Source organism: Bufo gargarizans, chromosome 11, assembly GCF_014858855.1.
Source record: "Bufo gargarizans isolate SCDJY-AF-19 chromosome 11, ASM1485885v1, whole genome shotgun sequence".
NCBI classification, from domain to species: Eukaryota; Metazoa; Chordata; class Amphibia; order Anura; family Bufonidae; genus Bufo; species Bufo gargarizans.
This window is the reverse complement of record NC_058090.1, coordinates 66,122,164-66,144,173: the sequence shown is the minus strand read 5'-3', so window position 1 is coordinate 66,144,173 and position 22,010 is coordinate 66,122,164. Positions and strand designations below refer to the sequence as shown.

The 22,010-nt window shown below is 45.7% G+C and overlaps 1 protein-coding gene across 3 annotated transcripts in view; it reads right to left on the bottom strand.

The window, feature by feature from the left end:
• Positions 1-22,010, bottom strand: part of HECTD1 (HECT domain E3 ubiquitin protein ligase 1) — a 71,024-nt gene that overhangs the window by 35,285 nt on the left and 13,729 nt on the right. For all 3 annotated transcript variants that reach the window (XM_044272080.1, XM_044272082.1, XM_044272081.1), the window contains exons 2-13: positions 20,840-21,071; positions 16,383-16,617; positions 7,695-7,922; positions 7,313-7,594; positions 6,946-7,216; positions 5,595-5,671; positions 5,421-5,519; positions 2,753-2,867; positions 2,317-2,491; positions 1,978-2,116; positions 1,695-1,865; positions 24-246 (exon numbers count right to left, since the gene is read on the bottom strand). In XM_044272080.1, coding sequence (XP_044128015.1) covers positions 24-246; positions 1,695-1,865; positions 1,978-2,116; positions 2,317-2,491; positions 2,753-2,867; positions 5,421-5,519; positions 5,595-5,671; positions 6,946-7,216; positions 7,313-7,594; positions 7,695-7,922; positions 16,383-16,617; positions 20,840-20,979 — 2,155 coding nt within the window. In that variant the 5' untranslated portion in view covers positions 20,980-21,071. The remainder of the gene's footprint in view (positions 1-23; positions 247-1,694; positions 1,866-1,977; positions 2,117-2,316; positions 2,492-2,752; positions 2,868-5,420; positions 5,520-5,594; positions 5,672-6,945; positions 7,217-7,312; positions 7,595-7,694; positions 7,923-16,382; positions 16,618-20,839; positions 21,072-22,010) is intronic.

Here is a 22,010-nt window from a genome sequence, read left to right as displayed (position 1 = left end):
CGCAGGGGAAAGATTGCACTTACCTGAGCTGTCAGAACCACCTTCTGGACTTCCACTTGAATACATGGTCGCAAGTTTTCCATCTAAGATAAAGCGAAACCAGCCATTGCTGCCATTGGACAATTCTAATGCTGCAGCATCACTCCAGATATACAGACAATCCCGTCCTCTAATAACAGACCAGTCCCTCCAATGATAGGGCCTGCCTTGCTGCAATTCTTTGGCATCTTCCTGTGGTTCATCCTCCTAGAGATAACAATGGCAAAAATGTATGTTACATTACATGAGAAAAAAATCCCTCCCACCCAGATTAGCCGCACAGTGCTACCAGAGAGTCCCGATCAGAAACCTTCATGTACCTAATAGAGCATAAGGAAAGGGGTTGACTAAAGCATAACAATTTAACTCCTTAAAGGGGTTATCCAAATTTATAACATTTTAATGGTACACCCCTCCTCCTACCAGGCCAGCGCTGAGCTCCCCGCTGTAATTAGGTTGCAAACACTTCCTAGCCGGGTTACAACCCCTGTTGTAAGTGGGTTGCGCCTGGCAAGTCAGGCAACCTTGGGAGATGTGAGTAGTCAGTGCCCAAAGCTGCCTGACCGCACAGGCGCAAACCGCGTACATGGCAGGTTGTAACCTTGCTAGGTACGAATGTATGGCATGTGATCCAGAAAGTTCCTGCTACCTAATTGCAGCGATGGCCCAGCAAAAATATATTCAACATATTTAAAAAAATATCTGAGGATTACCCCTTTAAGGACGCAGTTTATTTTAAACTTCAGGATGCAGCGATATTTTTTTTTACCTATGCTTAAAAAGCCATAACGTGTTTATTTTTCAGTCAGCATAGCCTTATAAGACACAAGTTGTATTTCTAAATGGCAAAAGTTGACGGCGTTATAGTACATGATTCTACCATTGTTTCCTGGGTGTGGCATGTTTTAATTTTTTATGGAAATAAAAGGTGTTTGAAAGGAACAAAAAGGTGTTTTTTTTTTAAGTCACATTGGATGAACCTGCAACCCTCTAATCACCAATATTACCAATATATAGGCTTCAATGCTTCTGCTAGGGCCCAATACACATCAAAACATGCCAGGTCTGCAGGCCATTGTTAGGCCTATGGCTGTCCAGTCAATTTCCTCAATGGCTAATATAGTAAGAGAGGGAGTCTCTCCCTTTCTCTAACCACTCAGATGTTGCAGTTATCAATGACCTAGGAATCTAGGGGATTAAAGTGCTGAGAGTGAGAGCGAGGTGATGTCACAAGCACAGTTCCTGAGGCCACACCATCACAGTGCCTTAATATTAAGTGTGTACTTCCCACAACATACAATTACAGTGCAGGGTGGGAAGGATGAAGGCTCCATTCACACGTCAGTGTGTGTTTTGCGGATCCACAAAACACGGACACAGCAATGTGCGTTCCGCTTTTTGCGGACCACACATCGCCAGCACTAAAAGAATATGCCTATTCTTGTCCACAATTGCAGACAAGAATAGGACATGTTCTATTTTTTTTCGGGAACGGAATTGCGGACCCGCAATTCCGTATCTGGGCAGCACATTGTGCTTCCCCATAGAAATGAATGGGTCCGCAATTCCATTCCGCAAAATGCGGAACGAAATAGTGGACGTGTGAATGGACCCTAAATGTAATGATTCAGATTCCCAGTAGCTCCCTTGCTCACCTTTTCTGGTTTGGGATCTTCCTCATTCTCATCATCAGAGGTAGGTCCAGCCAAAGTTGACACTTTACTTATAACACCAAGTCTTGCTAGCTGGTCTAGAAAGAGATCATCGCCTTTATCTACTAGGTCTCGGATGATCTGCAGTGCCAAAAGGTGACCATCGTCATCATCCTGAAGACGGAGAAATGCAAATAGACAAAAATAAGTGAATTATATGCAAATATTGCTATACTACTGGGAAAAAAACATACAGACTCCATGCAAAACGCATGCAAGAACTCACCTCCTGATCCAAAACAGTAGCAGTAATCTCAACAAGGACTGTGGGAAGATTGTGCCCAGCATCCGAGTCACAAACTTCTTTCAGCAATGCTTCGGAGCAGAAATGGACCATCTTTCGGATAAGAGCAAGGCTGGCTTTCCTGTAAGAAGAAAATAGTATCAGATCCTAAAACTGCTTGTAATCTATACTATAAATCACATAATTAAAAACATATTGGGGGCTATAGAAGTATTACTATTATGACAGAAGAACCTTAAGTTCATCCACCCTGAATCTGAAAAATATAAAAGATGTCCTGCCAAATCAACAGTGACCTTTGATATAGCACATGAACTGTACCTGATTGATGGGAGCATAGTCTGCTGGAAAGTCTGAGCAAAAACAGGCAACAGCCTCTTCAAATAAATTGGAGCCATTTCCGGGTCCCCCTTAGGCTCATTACACTCTTCTTCCTCCCGATTAGAGTCTTTTTTCTTCTTTTCATCTCCTTTGTTAACAGGACACATCCAGTCTCCTGAAACACACAAGAAAGGCTCGTGGGACATCGTTCCTATAAAGTGGATTTGGCGGCAGGGATCTGTGCTGCAATCTGCTTGTACTACACACAGACTTGGACGTGGAAACAGATCTCACGCTTTGCACTGTAGCATGCCTTCAAATCTGATAGATGGAAATTGGGCTTTGTAAACCCCATTCACAAGTGTTACATTGTACTTCTTTGTAAATGTTCTGCATACATTGTTGTGGAATATGTTGGTACTATATAAGCACAAACCTGGAGATTGTAAGATGGCAACCACCTCGCTATGCCCGCGTTCCCGTGCTTTGTCAAGTGGAGTCTTTCCATCTTCATCACGCAGGTCTGGATTGGCTCCATGGCGTAACAGAGTCTAGATGGGAAACACATAAAAATGTAATCTATAGGCTTCTCACATTAACTGGCTTAAAAACCAACACGTTTCAGAATTTATGAAAAATTATATAACATTTTGGACATGGATTCTTAGCTGTGAAAGTCAGAGCACGCTTTGTTATCCATATGATCCTACATACCTACTGTACTGCAAGATGCTTATTTTATGGCTTTATCCCTTTAATTCTTACTTGTTAGTGTGCATTTAAAGGGATTTTCCAAGATTTTGATACTCATGATCGGACTGTGGGGGTCTGACACCCGGTATCCCTGTTTTGGAAGGCATCGGTGCTCCTGTGAGGGCAATGGCCTTCTCCATGCTCACCAAGCATAGCACCATACACTGTATAGCAGCTGAGCTTGGTATCGCACTCAGCCTCATTGACATCACTGTGCTTGGTAAGCTCCCAGGAGCGCCAATGCCTTCTCAAACAGCTGAACATCAGGTGTCCCAAGTGTTGGACACTGACCAGATACTGATGACCTACCCTGAGGATAGGTCATCAGTTTTAAAATCCCAGAAAACCCCTTTAATTATTACCCTTTTAATGTGGTGATAACCGTTGGCTTACTTTTACTACTGAATGTTCATGTAGCGAGTTAGTTAGCTAGGTAATATATACAAGACCCCATTGTTCTGTGTAGGCTGCATTCCTAAGTGATGAGTTCCTTGGTGTCTGAGACTCCCTCTCTTGTATTTCACCATGACTGGCTGTTGGCTATAGGCCTGTGCCCTGCCAGGATGGTGTGAGCCGCACCCACAGCTTTATTCTACCTCACAGTGCATTGGTGGTACCACTATGGAGGCATGTGAGAGTCTGGCTGGGAGTTGATTTCTAGCATTGTTCAGACCCTGTTCACACACCACGGGCAGGTTAGTGGTAGGACCCCATGCGTGCTGAGACACCGTGACGTGGTACATGAGGGGCTCCGATATGTTCCTGACTGGAAGATATTGGCAAAGTTCTCAGCTTTTAACATCGGCCTGAGGAATTAGCTAGTATTGTCAGTTGCGCATCATTTAGGTGCATATGTCCGTATCACTGTTAGTAAACGTCTTATTCACTTACACTGTGTCAAGCTTATCTTATTCCCGGATCTCAGAATTCACGGTAAAAGACCTACTAGGTAATCGCTTTCCAAAAAGCCGTCTAAGATACCACCCCAATTCCCAAAAAGTTGGGATGCTGTGTAAAACGTAAATAAAAACCGAATGCAATAATTTGCTAATATCTGTGAACACAGTTCACTGTCCAATCCATAAATTCAAGTTGTATCATACAAAAAAGAAGCCATATGTCAACACCATCCAGAAACGCTGCCATCCTCTCTGGGTCAAAGCTCTTTTAAATCGGTTTGAAACAAAATGGAAAACTGTTCTGTATTGAGATGAATCAAAATTAGAAATTATTTTTGAAACCATGGATGCTGTGTTCTGCGGACTCGAGGACAGGGACCATCCAGCTTGATATCAGCACACAATTCAAAAACCTGCAGATCTAATGGTATGGGGTTGTATTAGTGCCTATGGTGGGGGCAGCTTACACATCTGGAATGACACTATCAATGCAGAACAGTATATGGAGGTTTTAGAACAACATATGCTCCCGTCCAGACATCTCTTCGGGGAAGGCCTTGCATATTTCAGCAAGACAATGCTAAACCACATACTGTATCCGTCACAATAGCATAGCTTTGCAGAAGAGTCCATCTGCGGACCTGGCCTGCCTGCATCCACACCTTACACCAATAGAAAACATTTGGCGCATCATGAAACACAGAATCCGGCAGAGGAGATCCAGGACTGTTGAGCAGCTAGAACCCAACATCGGACACGAATGGGACAACATTCCTCTCCCAAAACTCCAGCAAATAAAAAGCAAATGCAATGATTTGCAAATCTCAGACCCATATTTCATTCACAATACATCAAAGAACATATATCAGATGTTGAAAGTGAGACATTTTATCATTTAATCAAAAAATAATAACTGATCTAGAACTTGGGGGCAGCAACACATCCAAAAAAAAATAATTGTTGAGATGTCACTTCATTAACAGTCCGTTAACTGCTACACAATGGTAGACATGGTCCTGTCCCAATTTTTTTGAGCTGTGTTGTTGCCATCAAGTTCTCAATGAGTTTAATTTTTTCATCAATGGTAAAATGTCTCACTTTCAACATCTGACATGTTCTGTGACCCACTGTGAATAAAATAGGAGTATGACATTTACTAATCATTGCGTTCTGGTTTTAGTTACAGTAAATTTAGGTACATTTTAAACAGCATCCCAAATTTTGGGGAATTGGGGTTATATTTGACACGAATACATAACATTTCAGTTCTTATCTGCTTGCCAGTGATCTCTCCAGACAATACTGTGGAAACTGCAATGCTAGATCACATGTTAGGAGAAAGGTCACTTGTATTATGTAGCTGTAAACTGACCACTGTGTAAGGCTTTGTCAATTCAATGACCCAATTCTCTGCAAGCTAAATTTATAGGTTTTACTTTCACAACTTCTTACCTTTGCCACCTGAGGTCGCCCAAAGCAAGCAGCATAGTGTAAAGAAGATGACCTTTGACCACGGTTTACATCAGCACCTCGTTCACACAGGAATTCCACCTAAAAGAAAATCCATACTGTCACACGCAACTCAAAACCCCTCAATAATGTCATTTTGCCAAGTATAAAACTTACCATCTCCTGAGTGCCAAAAGCAGAGGCCCAATTCAAAAGGGTCTGCCCAACGTCATCCATAAAATTCACTTCAAACGCTGTAGCGGAAAAAAAAGGGACAAATCATCGCCACATTATTCACGTAATCAAACAAGCAAAATCTTGTTCAAATCCCTTTAAAAACTATAGATCTATACAAATCCAAGGTAATGTCAGCTCAGCCCTTGTGCAGCACATCAGACAGTCTCCTGCAGTATAGTAAGTAGATGTGCACAAAGTAACCCAGCGCAGGGACGTCTTGAAGACGCCCGATGCTGGATTAGTTTGTTTCTATAGGCCCATACAACAACCCATTATCTAAAACGTTCTAGTTACCAATTTACCTACCTAAGCATTTGGAAACAGTAAATGGCTATAGCCAGCCATATACTCATTTTGTGGACAAATATACCCCGAAACCCTTCAACCCCATACAGAAGCACATTGGCTCGACCAAGTGTGTTATGAATAGGGAGAGGAGAATCAGCCATAAACCTTAGGCCAGGGCTGGCCAACCTGCGGCTCTCCAGATGTTGCAAAACTGCAACTCCCAGCATGCCTAGACTTCTTACAGCTATCAGCCTACAGCAGGGCATGGTGGGAATTGTAGTTTTACAACAGCTGGAGAGCCGCAGGTTGGCCAGCCCTGCCTTAGGCAGTGATTTATCTCCCATAAGAACAAATGACTGGGCATGTAACAACTGCCGTTAGGGGAAAAATCAGGGCACCCCCAGATATATTAGATGGTTCAGCCGACAGTCATCTAATGTGTATGACCACCTTACCTGTCTGGCTATGCCACCACTGCTGGCATGTCTGTTTAGCTATACACATTCTCCATGTAATAATTCTGGGGTATCACTCCTTATAAATCTGTGTTGGGCCATTCTTCTAGTATTCCTACCACAAGTTTATGAATGGTCAGCAGTCTACAATAAGGTTCCACGCACAGACTGATGCTATCCAATCAGTGGTGGTAGTGACACTGTGCAAGGGGAACAACCCGACAGGACCTCAGAGTTTAATTTTTCGATGCGCTTGTCACCACCCTACTCTATTGAAAGGCTGACAAATGATAGGACTCATGGGTCGACCAGTGCCTACAAGCAGGAATGTCTCTCAACACTAATTCTGCAATAGAGCTGTACAGAGGGTGGAAGGCATGTGGAATAAGTACTTGTGGCTGCTATCTCCACAAAGGGGGCAAAGATGCATAAAAAAGGGGCAGATGCTATGGTAAATTGTTCAACAAAAGCAGATCCCATAATGGACACAATACGGCCATTCCTGCTTTAATACAGTACACAATTAAACCATCTCTTCAAATGCTTACCTCCTGTGTCAATAGCATCTATAAGCGCATCTGTATCCTTGCTACGAATGCAATCAATAAGCTGACGATGAGAACGCTCTCCAGAGCTGTCTAGTCGCCTCAAACCTGGGATTCGGCCAGTGGACCCAGCACTAGATTTAGGCAAAGCCTTGCGGCCTTCAAACAGCAGCACCAGCAGCAAGTCTACAAGTCGCATGGTGTCAAGTACACATCTTTCATCACCTAGTAAAGCACTCTCCATTGAATCTAATAATTCAGCCCGAAGCAAGTCCTATCAAGAAAATCAAAGTGTTCAGTATGAATGTAATCTTTTAATAAAAAATAAAAATAAAAAAAATGAACCAAAGACCTGATAATGAAAACATACATGTGTAACAACAGGCGATCCACGGCACAGTGTTGACAATAGGCTGACTATTGTGGAGACCTGGTTGCTGATTTTAGCATCTCCTGAAGTTGAAGGGCCACCACTAGTACCACGTCCAGGCTTACAAGCAGAGGGGGGTCCTGAAACAGTTCCTCCAGCTGCTGCCATACGAGACAGCAATTCTTCAGTAAGTCCATGCTGTGCCAGTGGCGCTGGATCAACACCTCGGCGTGTAAACCGATCTGCCAAGGAAGCAAAACAGCGAAGCGCACCATCCGACACCTAGAATGATTTATATAAAGCAAAGATATAAAAGTAGATATTAGCTTTGCAAAAAAATTGGCTTTCCACACTGCGGCTTCTGATAAAAGACACAACTCGCCTGATGGTCCTCGTGCTTCAGAAGGCTAGAGAGAGACTCAACACAAGTCTCTAAAGATGCATCTTGAGGCTCCATTTTACCACACAGACGGGACACCACTGCCATGGCAGAATGCAGGGTATCCTTGTGAACTAAATGGCCGCTGTCCCTGATAAAGGTTAGGACGCAATTCAAGCCGCCCGCTTCAAACACTGCTCCTGATTCACGTGTACAGATCAATTCCAACACCTGGCAAGGAAAACACAAATTGGAAAGGGATGTATAAGAAACAATGTTCAGCAATAGGAGTTGTGGCCATCTAGCTCTACTTTATGGTCTCTGATGTTTCTTCCTAGTATTGGCAGACACAGGTATACAAAAGAAATAAAAGCTTAGTAGATACTCAGCAGCCCAGAGTCTGACACTGCTGCCTTGGCATTACTGTGGTCCTGAATTCAAATCTGGCCAAGGTTACCATCTGCATGGTGTTTGTATGTTGTCCCGATGTTTGGGCTGAAACCTCTGGGTGCTCTGGTTTCCTACCACACCCAAGACTATAATTAGAGGTTAAGAAAGAGGAGGGGGATGGGTTAAAAAAATAAAAAATAAATAGGCATCCTGGTTATAAGTGGTGTACCCCAAGGTTCTGTCATGGGTCCACTATTATTTAACTTATTTATTAATGACTTAGAGCAGTGGTGGCGAACCTATGGCACTGGTGCCAGAGGCGGCACTCAGAGCCCTCTCTGTGGGCACCCGCACCCTGGAAAAGTCTATGGTGTACCAAGATGCCTTAGACTTTTCCTTCCATTCATCAGCGCAGGGTGCAGTATATGTGGCACAGGCAGCGCACTGAATGTAGGCGAGTTATTATAGCTAAATGATAAAGTACATGGATGATATACTATATTGGACTGTAGTATTCAGGATAACTTGCAGTGTTGGCACTTTGCGACAAATAAGTGGGTTTTGGGTTGCAGTTTGGGCACTCGGTCTGTAAAAGGTTCACCATCCCTGACCTAGAGGATGGGATTAATAGTGCGGTTTCTATATTATCAGATAGTAACATAGTACATAAGGCCGAAAAAAGAATTGTCCATCCAGTTCGGCCTGCGATCCTGCAAGATGACACCAAACTGTGTAATACGGTACAGTCTATGGAAGATGTTAACAAGTTACAAGCTGTTTGGGCCTCCACTTGGCAAATGAGGTTCAATATAGATAAATGTAAAGTTATATATATTATATGGTAGTAAAGTGTCTCCCCTGTTTACTGTAGTAGAATAGGTGCACTAATCAATAGGACTCACCCTGTCTTAAAAACTAATTTACCATAAACGATAGGCACTCTTCATCTAGAACCACTATGTACTTTTATTAAAACATGTCATATACGGAAAAATTGAAGACTAATTAAAACAAATTAAAATTGGGCCCCTAAAAAATGTATAGTAGCATGTGGTTGGGATTCTACTCTTTGGATACAGTCACATCTATCGGGGTCGATTTCTCACCTCACTTCTAGCTTATTGCAACAATATCTCTCTTGAGAGACTACCAGCACATATACTCAAGTTATGCAATGACAAACCCCTAAAATGTATCCAATATTTGTACAATATCAAAAAACAAAATGTATCCAATCCACTGTTATGTCCACCTTTGGTCATTTATCACTAGTGACCTGATATATTAGATTAAATTCTGATGAGGTAGTCTCTGGGTAAATCACGGTAAGCATGTGCTGGTAGTCTCTCAAGAGAGATATTGTTGCAATAAGCTACAAGCGAGGTGAGAAATCACCCCGATAGATGTGACTGCATCCAAAGAGTAGACTCCCAACCACATGCTACCATTCATTTTTTAGGGACCCAATTTTGTCTTAATTTTTTCTGTATATGACATGTTTTAATAAAAGTGTATGTACATAGTGGTTCTAGATGAAAAGTGCTCATCGTTTATGGTAAATGTAAAGTTATGCACCTGGGGGCTAATAATCTGCCTGCAGCATATGTCCTAGGGGGAGTAAAAATTGGATTCACTGCACCATGGGTATATGCCCAGCTACCATTAGGAGGCGACACTAGATATCAAAAGGTTGGCTGCGCCCAGGTGGGCTATACCCTCTCCACAGCACTAGGCTAATCAGTTTGTACCAATAGCAGTAGAAAAGAGAAACAAAAGCAAAGAACCAACATGTCCTGGACCGGGAAAGGAAACGAGAACAGCAGCCCGGTGACAGGAAAATAAGTGAAAACAGAGGTGGGATTTGTGTCCCCCGAATAAATTGAACGAAAAAGGGACTTTATGGTAAGTACAAAAATCCAATTTTCTCGTTTTTGTCATTGGGAGACACAGCACCATGGGACGTCACCATGTCTCCCAATGACAAAAATCCAATTTTCTCGTTTTTGTCATTGGGAGACACAGCACCATGGGACGTCCCAAAGCAGTCCCGGAGGGCGGAAAGGAAATCTCATGCAAAAAGTTGAGTGCAGGTGCTGGAAAACCCTGTGACCCAACCGGACCAGGAGAGGCCATAGCATGAAATGGTTCCAAAATGAAAAAATATAGGAGACAGTCAGGATTCCAAGGACAAGTGCCTGGGAAAAGAGCCCAAGAAGGAACAAGGGGAAACACCCGGTTCCTCCCGAGGTGGGATAGGGAGTAAGGCAGATGTCCTGCGCAAGAACCAAGAGTTGAACAAGTGCGCACTAAAGAGCCTGAGGAAGGATCTGGAAGAACCAGGGCTCCTCCTGAAGAAACAGGAGAGTAACACAGCAACGTCTGTTGGCAACGAGCTAGCACTCTGCATATGGAAGGATGCTCCAGGAGGAGAATCCATAAGGAGGACAGACACAACAAGAAAATTAGACTATGAGGGTACCTGGCAGGAGAAAAAATGCCTGGAAAAAGGACGGAGCAGTCCTTAACCAAAGAGAAAAACTTCCTGGAAGCTAAAAGACCCTGTGGACCGCCCCTCAGCAAAAGGAAGGCGCTTCTATAAGGCCTGGAAAGCAAAGGAACCTGACCAGAAAGACTACCCAGCAAGGAAAAAACTAACTTGTTGCAGACCAAAAACACTAGAGACTAGGATCGAGTCTCCGAAAAACTAATAAAATATCGCTGTGAAATGTAAGACCAGAGATATCCCTGGCCACATGAAGTCTCAGGGAAAAGGGACACAGTAGCAGGCCCTGGTAACACAAGCGGAGACACACATCTGAGAAATATTGGAGTAGAAGGGAGAGGACTCTAAACATAACAGCCTAAGGAGGAACAGTTCTCAAAACGAGGGAAAGCTGCATCCCAAAAGTGGCCAATACGATGCAAATTGCAAACAGAGCATTAAACTCCCAGACACCAGGTACTTGACCTGGACAAACGGGAAGAGTCTATGGGGACCCGGGAGGAAGAAATAAAAATAAAATAAAAAAAACAGGCTTAAAAGGGATTCTGTCACCAGGTTTGTGGCTATAGAGCTGCGGACATGCACAGCTAGATCACCGCAATATATGTGTCCTATAGGGCTGTGTGGTTTTAATTTCTTTAAAAAGGATTTTATAGATATGTAAATAAGTGTTGAATGTGTCCAAGGGGCTGTACTAACCTTCCTGGAGCCCAGCCACGCCCGCCTGTGTAGGAGCCCAGCACTGCCTATGTCTCCTCCTTTCATCAACGATAGATAGCCATAATCTCGCGATGCACAAGCTCGCGCATGCACAGTGCCGGTATAGTGTTCCTTCCCTGTGCTGGCATCAGCCTCAGAGAAAGAACTGCGCATGATCGCGAGATTACGGCTATCCATCGTGTCATATCTTCGTTGATGAAAGGAAGAGACATAGGCGGTGCTGGGCTCCTTCACAGGCGGGCGTGGCTACATGAGAAGTCTTGTTAAATAGTGCGTCAAGCAATAAAAGTAAAAATTATGCCTAGTACAGGGGCAATGAGAAGACCTGGTGCACTCAGAGGGCCTGGTTCAGGAGGTACTGCACCGGGTGTCAGATCTGAAAAGGCCAGCAATATACTGGATCTAACAATTGCAACTCTACTCCACCCAAGAAAGGAAGGAACATATGGGTACCAGGTACATACTACAACCAAGATGGTTTGTTGGATACAGTGCCTTGAGATAGAACAAGTACACCGCCGAGGACGATGGTAATGGGTGCCAGATGCATACTAGAACCAGAAAAGAGTGATGAATACAGCGTCTGGGGATGGTACCATCACTCCGCATGAAGAGGGGCCACATGATTGCTTAACACACATTAGAGCCAGGAAAGGGCAATGCAGGAGCCCTATGGGCCACAGATTGTACCAATAGGGCACAGCACTTGGAGATACTACAAATATTCCGCCTGAATGGGAGTAATCTGGCTGCATTGTGAACATGATAAGGAGAGTGGAGACATGGCTACAGCATCTGGAAATGGCATAGGTACTGCGCTTGATAAAGGAGTAGAATGACTGTGTCATGCACACTAGAACCAGACAGGTGTAATGGCGAGTAAAACGGCTGTGTAATGCAGACCAAAAACCAGACAGGTGTAAAGGCTATAGCATCTGGAAATGGTACATGTACTCTACCCAATAAGGGAGTAATACATTGTGTAGCGCAGACTAAAAACCAGAGAGATGGAATGGCTACATCAATGGCATCTGGAGATTGTACAGGTACCCTACTGAAGAAGGAAGCAAGGTGGCTGCATGGCGCACACTAGAGCCGGACAGGTGACATGGCTACAGATAAAGGAGTAATATGGTGAACCAGGGCTCCCCAGTAATATGTTGCGTGGTGCACGCTACCCCCAGGATGGTGTATTGGCTACAGCGTCTGGAGAAGTAATACAGTGGCCTGGAACACTCTCCGACTAGAAGAGTGTGTTGAATATAGCCCCTGGAATAGAGAAGTTACTCCAGCTGAAAAGGAGATACCTTGGACCGAGGAAAGTCTGCTGGATACAGCATTTGGCAGTGGTACCAGTACTGTGAAGGGGAAGGCGTACGTACCTGGGTCACCACATAGGTGTGCTGGCGTGCTAAACATGGTGACAGGTAAAGCGCCATGTACTGGAGAGGCGGCAAGCTGACTTACCTGTGTGGATAATATCCTGTGCAGTCAGGGGAGTGTCATCTGAAAATCCACTAAAGGGGTACCAACCCTAAAGAGGAGAGGTTCCTCAGTGGGCATTTGTCTTTGACCACCCAGATGTTCTGTATGGTGGAAGACCGCCTGATGCTCTGTTCAGAGTCAGAAATGGTGCAGAGGTGTCCCCCGAGGAGGCTGAAGTTGTGGCAGGGGAGAATACGTCACCAGCCTCAGACCTGTCCTGGGGGTGACCTGAGGATGCCGAGGAGAAGCGGGACATAGTTGTGACAACCCGAGGTCGTTTGCAGGTTGTCACAACTATGTCCCGCTTCTCCTCGGGTCACCCCCAGGACAGGTCTGAGGCTGGTGACGTATTCTCCCCTGCCGCATCTTCAGCCTCCTCAGGGGACACCTCTGCATTATTTCTGACTCTGAACAGAGCATCAGGCGGTCTTCCACCATACTGTCAGAATGTGAGCATGCCCCGTCCGCTGAGGAGTCCTTGGGAGGGGCAGAGGCGGCCGCAATTTGGGCAGGCAAGCGGTCTAGTGACTCCACCATGGATTGGGAGTCGTACAAGGTTCCCTATGGCGTGAGACAGGGAAGAGGCCCATTCAGCATGGGAGACATGAAGGGCCTACTGCGCACAAACAGGGAAGGCTGACCGGATGGCAGCTTTTATCGACAACGGGCTCACGTAAAATACATGGCGACCAGGAATGAGAGTCCTCCCTGGAAGAGGAAATGAGGGCTGATAGGGAGCCCGAAAAAGGAAAAACAGCCAGCCAGAGGCTGTCCTACCGGAGCCCAGGTGCCGTGTCGCATAAGAGGTGCTGCAGAAGCGTGCAAGGAGGATTGCTGGCAAGATGGAGGCTCTTTCTTCTTGAAAAAGAGGTTAAGTGAAAACCTCCCCCACAGGTTTAATTCCCACGCTTGGCTGGGATAGGAGGGGAAGAGAACCCCCTCCCATAAGCAGAGAGGAGCGGGGAGGGGCCAAGAAAAAGCCCGGAAAGCGAGGGGGGCAGCCAGGAGAAGAGGCGGCCTAGGCGAGAAAGAAGTCGAGCCTTGATTAATGAGGTGGCCGGAAAAAGTGCGCAGTCAGCGGACCGGAACCACGGGAGACCGGGGGCCCTCCGGAATGAAAAAGAACGGGTGAGGGGGAAGGGGAGGAGAGACACTCGGGGGGGGGCAAAATGAGCACCAGGGGCCCTGGGACAGGCCGGGGAAGATGTGGCCTAGTCCTGGCAGAAGCCGGGGACTAAAGTAGAGCGAAAGGCCAAGAGAGGCATGGGTGGCCAGGGAGGAGAAGGATAACCAAGGGGGAAAAGGAGGGACCTAAGAAGGCCCCCCAAGTAAAATGAATCCCATCCCCTGGCAAGAAAAGGGGGTTTAACCTGGGGGAACCCTGGGGCAGGGACGAAGGGGAGAGTCTTCCGTCCGGAGTGTTCAGGCGCCGCAGGGTCACCCCTTTGGCAAAATCAACACTTAAGTGGGATTGCTAGGCATGCCACTGCGGATGCAGTAATGGGGGACCGGCGTAGGTATTACAAGTATGCGCCCGCATGGGGTGCAACTAAAGTGGTAATCCACGATGGAGCCCCATCCTGCAGCAGGCCGAGACCTGCAGAAAAAAGGAAAAAAAGAATAAAATAAAAATGAAAAATTAAAAGCAGCAAGACCTGCAAACAGAGCAGGTCATGTGTGCCTCCTACGGACACTAGACTAAAACTGATTAGCCTAGTGGCTGTGGAGAGCGTATAGCCCACCTAGGCGGAGCCAACCTTTTGATATCTAGTGTCACCTCCTAGTGGCAGCTGGCATATACCAATGGTGCTGTGTCCCCCAATGACATTAACGAGAAATTGGGAGAGTCACTTGTTGAGAAGGATCTGGGTATATTAGTTGATCGTAGACTAAAAAAACAGCACGCAATGCCAGTCAGCTGCTTCTAAGACCAACAGAATTTTGTCTTGTATTAAAAGAGGTATGGACTCGTGGGACAGGGATGTAACATTGCCACTACACAAAGCGTTGGTGAGGCCTCAACTGGAATACGCAATTCAGTTCTGGCACCAGTTTATAAAAAGGATGCCCTGGAGTTAGAAAAAGTGCAATGGAGAGCAACTAAACTCATAAAAGCCTGGAAGATCTTAGCTATGAGCAAAAGAACTGAATTTATTTAGCTTTGAAAAAAAGATGTCTAAGGAGGGAAATGATTAACCTGTACAAATATATAAACAGACCATAAAAAAAACATCAAGGGAAGCTATTCTGTGGTAAACCCCTCAAAAAATAAGGGGTCACTCCCTACGCCTGGAGAAAAAAAGATTCAGTCATAAGAGGCGACAAGCATTTCTTTTTACAGTAAGGGCTGTGAATCTCTGGAATAGCCACAGGAGCTGGTCACAGCAAATACAGGAGATGGCTTCAGAAAAGGATTTAGATTACTTTTTAAGAACATTGAGGCTTATGGCAATTGCAGAAATCTTGTTCTACACACCCTTTCCCTTTGGTTCACCTCCTCCTTAAAATGGAAGATGGACATTGATCCAGGGATTTGTTCTGGTTGCCACATCTGGAGTAGGGAATGTTTTTTTTCTCTCATAGGGATTTTTTTTTTTGTCTTTCCCTGGATCAATCTAGCATGATCACAGGTTTGACTTGATGGACTTTTGTTTTTTTCCAACCTTAACAACTATGTAACTATTACTCACCTTAACCATCCCCAGTCACTGCTCCAGTTCCAACTACCCTCTACATCCCTTTTTCCAGTTCAACACACAGGAAATGGTTGGAAAAGCCCGCTTCACTGGCAACCAACGTGCCCCGAATCAGTGATTTGCAGAACGGCATTACCATCCATTTCATGTGCATCAACTTGTGACAAGAAAGTAGAGAACAATGAGATTGGAGAGGCGCCAGTGGATGGGTGATGTTAACAACCCCCCATTCACCTTTTTATGAAATCAGTCGTCACGTCTCTGTGTGTGTTTGTGCATATGCCTTTACATTTTGAGCCTAATTGGGGACAGAGAATAATGAGAATCTCTGTACAGTGTGAGAGAATATGCTGCTGCTATATAAATAATGAGAATTAGGCCTCTTTCACACTACCGTTTTTTTTTCCGTTTTGCGGTCCGTTTTTTGCGTTCCGTATACGGTCCGTATACGGAACCATTCATTTCAATGGTTCCGCAAAAAAACGGAATGTGTTCCGTATGCATTCCGTTTCCGTATTTCCGTTTTTCCGTTCCGTTGAAAAGATAGAACATGTCCTATATTTGGCCGCAAATCACAGTCCATGGCTCCATTCAAGTCAATGGGTCCGCAAAAAAAACGGAACACATACGGAAATGCATCCGTATGTCTTCCGTATCCGTTCCTTGCGGAACCATCAATTGAAAATGTTATGCCCAGCCCAATTTATTCTATGTAATTACTGTATACTGTATATGCCATACGGAAAAACGGAACGGAACAACGGAACGGAAACGGAACCACAACGGAAGCAAAAAACGGACTAACGGATCCGTGAAAAACGGAACGCAAAACACTGAATTCAACATACTGTAGTGTGAAAGAGGCCTTAATCACATATGAAACTACTCTTTTTTTACCTTCACACACTGTTCAGCTAAATCCCGACTTGTCCGATTATTCAGCTCTACAACCACGAGTCGATTGCAGAGTGCTTTTATGGCTCCTTCAACACCCACAATACGCCTGGTACATTCAGCAGATACATCTAGGTAATAGGTTATAGCACGGGCGGTGACCTCAAGCACATTGTCCGGGGCACTCTCATCCAGAAAAATCTTGCATAAAGCTGGCAGGAAAGTACGGGGAGGACACCTAAAAAACAAAGCACAAATACAAGCAGTGAATTTAATGAAGGGATATAGCTTGAGTTACCAAAATGTACCACCATCCAATATTGCATATTTAGTTTTAGTAATGTGGTGCATATGTGGTGAAACTGGAAAAGAAACATGATTCAGCCACAGTTTTAGGAATTTAGTTTTTATGGCGCTCACTATGAGGTAGAACTAACTGGTGCTCTTCATTCTCCGAATCAGTACAATTACTGCGATACCACATTTGTATAGTTTTTCTTGCATTTTAACACTGAAAAAATAAAAAATAAATAAAAAATCCCGATTATATGGGATAAATATTTTTTGCGTTTTCGCACGTGCAGATGTCCATTATGTTTATATTTTTTATTGTTGATCTATTTTGATTTTGGAAAAAGGGGGCGATTATCCTTTTTCTATATTTTTTTAAATTTATATTTCTCATCCGTATCATTGGGGGACACAGACTTGTCCTTGGGTATAGCTGTTGCCACTAGGAGGCGACACTAAGCACAAAAGTGAGCTCCTCCCTCCAGCTATACCCTTCCTACTGGGACTAAGCTAAAACAGTTTTAGCTTAGTGTCGGTAGGAGGCAGACTTCCCTGCTTTGCAGGTCTACTGATATTTTCTTTTTTTGATTTTTATTTTTTTTCTTCTAGTAGGATTACAGGCAGTCCTAGCTGCCTGAACTCCCAACCAGGAGACGGGAGACCAGGGGGTCCCCAAGCCTGCTGCTCTCCAGAAGTCAAGGAGGATCAGAGGTTCCTAAAGCCTCTGCATCCCGCCAGCCTTCGGGTCACCACGGCCACCCACGACAAGTCCCCTCCGTTTCCGATGTAGCAGCCCTCCCCACGAAGCCTTGTCCCCCCCAGGCGGGGAAAGGGATAACGGCTGCGTGGTGGCTCTTCTGTGAGGGGGTGGGGGTTGAAGGGTAGCCCTTTGTGCCTGCTAAACTTCTTATTGTCACAGACACCCTCCCTCCCCCGGGACGCCTGCCCGCCCCCACCTGTTTCTCTCTCCTCTCCCAGGGCCGCTTGTAAATTGAGGCCCTGGCTTCTACTGCAGCCTACTTCAGATCTGCTTGCTGTGGGTACTTCTCACCCGGCCAACACCTCCGCTCGGCCAGAGATCCTTGCTGCACCGCATCTATACAGAGGGTGAGAAGGAAAGACCTCCAGTGGGTGCGCCAGCGCTCCTTTTAATTATCGCGGGCGACCGACTCCATTAGGGGGGCGGGGAACATCGTTTTGCCCCTACTTCATCCAGCTTTCTGGCGCAAATTCTTCACGCTTGTTCTCTGACTCCGCCCATCTCCTGCTCGGGAGGACCTCTGAGGACTCTGGCAACAGGTTTTTTCCTGACAGGCTACAGTAAGGGACATAGGCCAGGTAAGCTCTTTCCCCCTTCCTACAGGTACTCACTATGTCCGAACCCAGATCCCAGGCCCCAAAGCCAGTGGTCACTTCCATGCAACATTTTGCCTGTGCCTCTTAAAATTCCCATCCAGTCAGTTGGATCCCCTATGCTTCTCTTGCTCTGCTCCACCGCCAAGTGGCTCTGACCCTGTCCCAGCCGCCCACCCCATAACAGTGCCATCCACAGATCCCCTTCCCCATAACAGTGTCCATCCACTGATCCCCCTCCCCATAACAGTGTCCATCCACAATTTGTTTTAATATGGCCTTTGAACACAATTTTTCAAGTACAATCATATAAACCCCTTTTTTTGTCATTTTGGTGTTTTTTCCCGATTAAGCGATGAAATTCTCCACAACTAATCGATTATTCAAATAACCGTTAGCTGCAGTCCTAATATATACCCAAGGTCAAGCCTGTGTCCCCCAATGAATGGAAGAGAAACAGATTTTATGGTAAGTAGTAGTACAAAATAAATATATAAAATTATTATTATTTTTAGATTTCTAAAAAAATAAATAATTTTTATACTTTTTAATAGTTCCCCTAAGAAACTTGAATAATCGATAATCAGATTGCTTCTCACAAAATGCATTGGGGTCTATGAGATTTACGCTATGTTCCTATGGAGCCCCTCCAGAGGGGGAGCCGTCTTTAATACCAGACATGTGACACACTATTATGTCACATGTTGTGAAGGGTTCAAGGTAATTTAAATCTGTGCGTTTCCCTTTGCTGGAAGTAAACAGACTATAACCGCAGGTTTGTTGTTGGAAAAAAAAATAAAAAATGAAGTGCTTTTGGTGTATTTTGTGCTGCAACTAAAACACACCACAGCTGCGACATTTGGCAGCAGCAAAAAAATTTTTTTTTAATGCATGCATTTCTTGAAACAACATACCGTATTTATCGGCGTATAACACGCACTTTTTCCCCCTGAAAATAGGGGGCAAATGATGTATGCGTGTTATACGCCGATTAGGGCTGAAACGTGTCCTCCGGAGGCCAGAGCGGCAGGACTGAGCCGGCCGGCACAGCGGAGGGAGGAGGAGGGAGGAGGGAGTCCCTCCCTCCCCACTGTGAGCGGCTGCCGCTGAAGACCAACGAGGACAGAGTAGGAGGAGGAGGGGAGGGACTGTGGCCACTGCGCACCAATGAATGTGCCGGCCATATCCCACAGTTCCGATCGGAGTCCCAGCAGTGTAATGCTGGGGCTCCGATCGCTTACCATGGCAGCCAGGAGTCACGCTACTGAAGCCCTGGCTGCCATGGTATGTTAGTGAGCAGAGAGCAGCGCATTATACTCACGTGCGCTGTGGCCGCCGGTCGCTCCTTCTTCTGTCTGTGCGGCGGATTGCTAATGCTTACAGCATTAGCAATGCGCCGCACAGACCTATGAGAAGGAGCGACCGGCGGCCACAGCGCACGTGAGTATAATGCGCTGCTCTCTGCTCACTAACATACCATGGCAGCCAGGGCTTCAGTAGCGTGACTCCTGGCTGCCATGGTAAGCGATCGGAGCCCCAGCATTACACTGCTGGGGCTCCGATAGGAACTGACACTGCCACCAATGATGGGGGGGAGGAGGGGGACCCTGTGGCCACTGCCACCAATGATTAATACTGGGGAGGGAGGGGGGGGGGGTTTGCGTTATCAGAGGGGGCAGATCAGAGGCTTTATTTGAAATTTATTTATTTTTCCTGAAATTTCCCTCTAAAATGAAGGTGCGTGTTATACGCCCGTGCGTGCTATACGCCGATAAATACGGTACTTGCATTTATGGATCATTTTCTTCCAGTAAAGGTAAAACACACAGCAAAACTGAATGACATTAATTATAAAACAGTTACATTAAGGTAATTTAAAGGGGGACCAGGTAAGTATATTCACTGTGAGGAGCCCTGCATATGGGGGAGCAATTTAGTCTTGGATAACCCCTTTAAAGAGGACCTTTCACTTGTATAAACTATGTGAACTGAGTATGCTGCCATATAGAGCGGCGCCCGGGATCTCACTGCACTTACTATTCTCCCCGGGCGCCGCTCCGTTCACTCGTTATAGGCTCCGGTACCTTTGCTCCTTAAGTTATAGTAGGCAGGTCTTCCCTTGTCCTGTGGGGGTCTCCTTCTCCTAGGCTGCAGCGCTGGCCAATCGCAGCACACAGCTCACAGCCTGGGAGAAAAAAACCTCCATCGGGCTGTTCTCGGAACTGCCTGCTCCCGGTGACCGCAGGTGTTTGAGAGCTGCTCGTGGCGCAGGCACAGGCAAGGACTTACCTCTGCAGCGCCAGACGTGGGAATAAAGATGGCAGATCGCATGTGTTCGTCGGCGAACACTGCAAACTGGCCATTACTGTTAATATGTCCCCGCATTGCTGACAAAAATGATGTTTTATTATATGCAAATGAGCCTCTAGGAGCAACAGGGGCGTTGTCATTACACCTAGAGGCTCAATGCTGCACCCTCTGCACTTTGACAGGACCAGGTGTGATGACGTCATTGCCTAGTCCTGTCAAAGTGCAGAAGACGCAGCAGTTGCAGAGAGGGCAGAGCCTCTTGGTGTAACAGCAACTGCCCCCATTGCTCCTAGAGGCTCATTTGCATACAATAAAACATTTTTCTCTGCAATGCGGGCACATATAAATATGGGACCAACATTAACGTCTTCAGCTGCTAAGCGCACATTCGAAAGGTCCGCCGACTTCATAGGTACCAATCTGCTGACAGAAACGCTCTTGGAAATCCAATAAAGTGAACATGTAATATAGACAGGACGGAAAAACAGAAAAATGTGAACACTCACGTTTCAAAACAGCGGTCTACATTATCAGACATGAGCAGCAGCATGCAAAGTTGTTCCAAGGCAATGAGCTGCATGTCTCGCTCATCCCCCTGCCCCATCTGCAACCATTCCAGCAGCGTATCCGGATCTACGTCGGCCATGACGGATCTGAGTGGACAGCAGCTTCCACACGGACCGTCCTGGCAGGTCTTTATTCAGCTCCTCGTCTTATCAGTCTTGCTGGGGCCCTCACCTGCAAAGAGAGGGAGCACAGAGAGGCCATGGGTTATTAATGTTACAGATCAAACAGGTTAATCCCGGCCTGGCCAGAGAAACACAGGCGCTTGTGAAGTGCCAGCCTCTGGTTTAAGCTGATTACGTATGCACTGAACTCCATTCAGCAGCCTGGTAGGAGACCAGAAGAGGACAATCTGTATAGCCCCTATATCTGTCATAGGCCGTTCATCAACTGCAGAATACATACCAAAGATTCCACAACGGAAAGGAGATTTTAAAAATTCAATTCACATACTGGGGAAAAAAATTCTGTGTGGAATTTGGGATGTGTTCGGTTTAAGTTCCCATATGCCCTACCCATTGCAGATTTCATTTAAATAGGGAAAATCTGCTTGGTCAGCAGGCCAATTAAATGAGGCCCTGCAGCATCCTGTTGTCAATCTATTCAGAAATGTCCAAGAGGAATAACAAGAGACCGGCACAAGGCAGAGTTCTAAGAAAAGGTTTTCCAGAAACGGCAGACGTCCACGTGAACAGACCCTTTCCATAAAGGGCTGGTGCATGTTCAGTTTATTTGGACAGAGACTTAATAGCACAGGTCCCCTGTTCAGACCTCACACCCTGGCTCCGGCACAGAAAGAGGTGTAAAGCCTCAGGCACACAATTGTATTTTCAGACCACATCTAACCGCGTTGTTTGCGGATTAGATGTGAATACGCTCATTTCACTGGGACAGCAGAAGATGTGGACAGCACACCGGTGTGCTGTCCATTCCATGGCCGCACAAAAAAATAAAATAAAAATAGGGTGAACAAGAATAGGCATTTGTAATATAGCGCGGGATCTGTGGAAGCGGAGAATGCAGGAAGCACGCAGCCGGTATCCGTGTTTTGTGAACCACAAAGACGGATACGGTCGGGTGCATGAGGCCTTACATAAAGAAGGTGGTCATCAA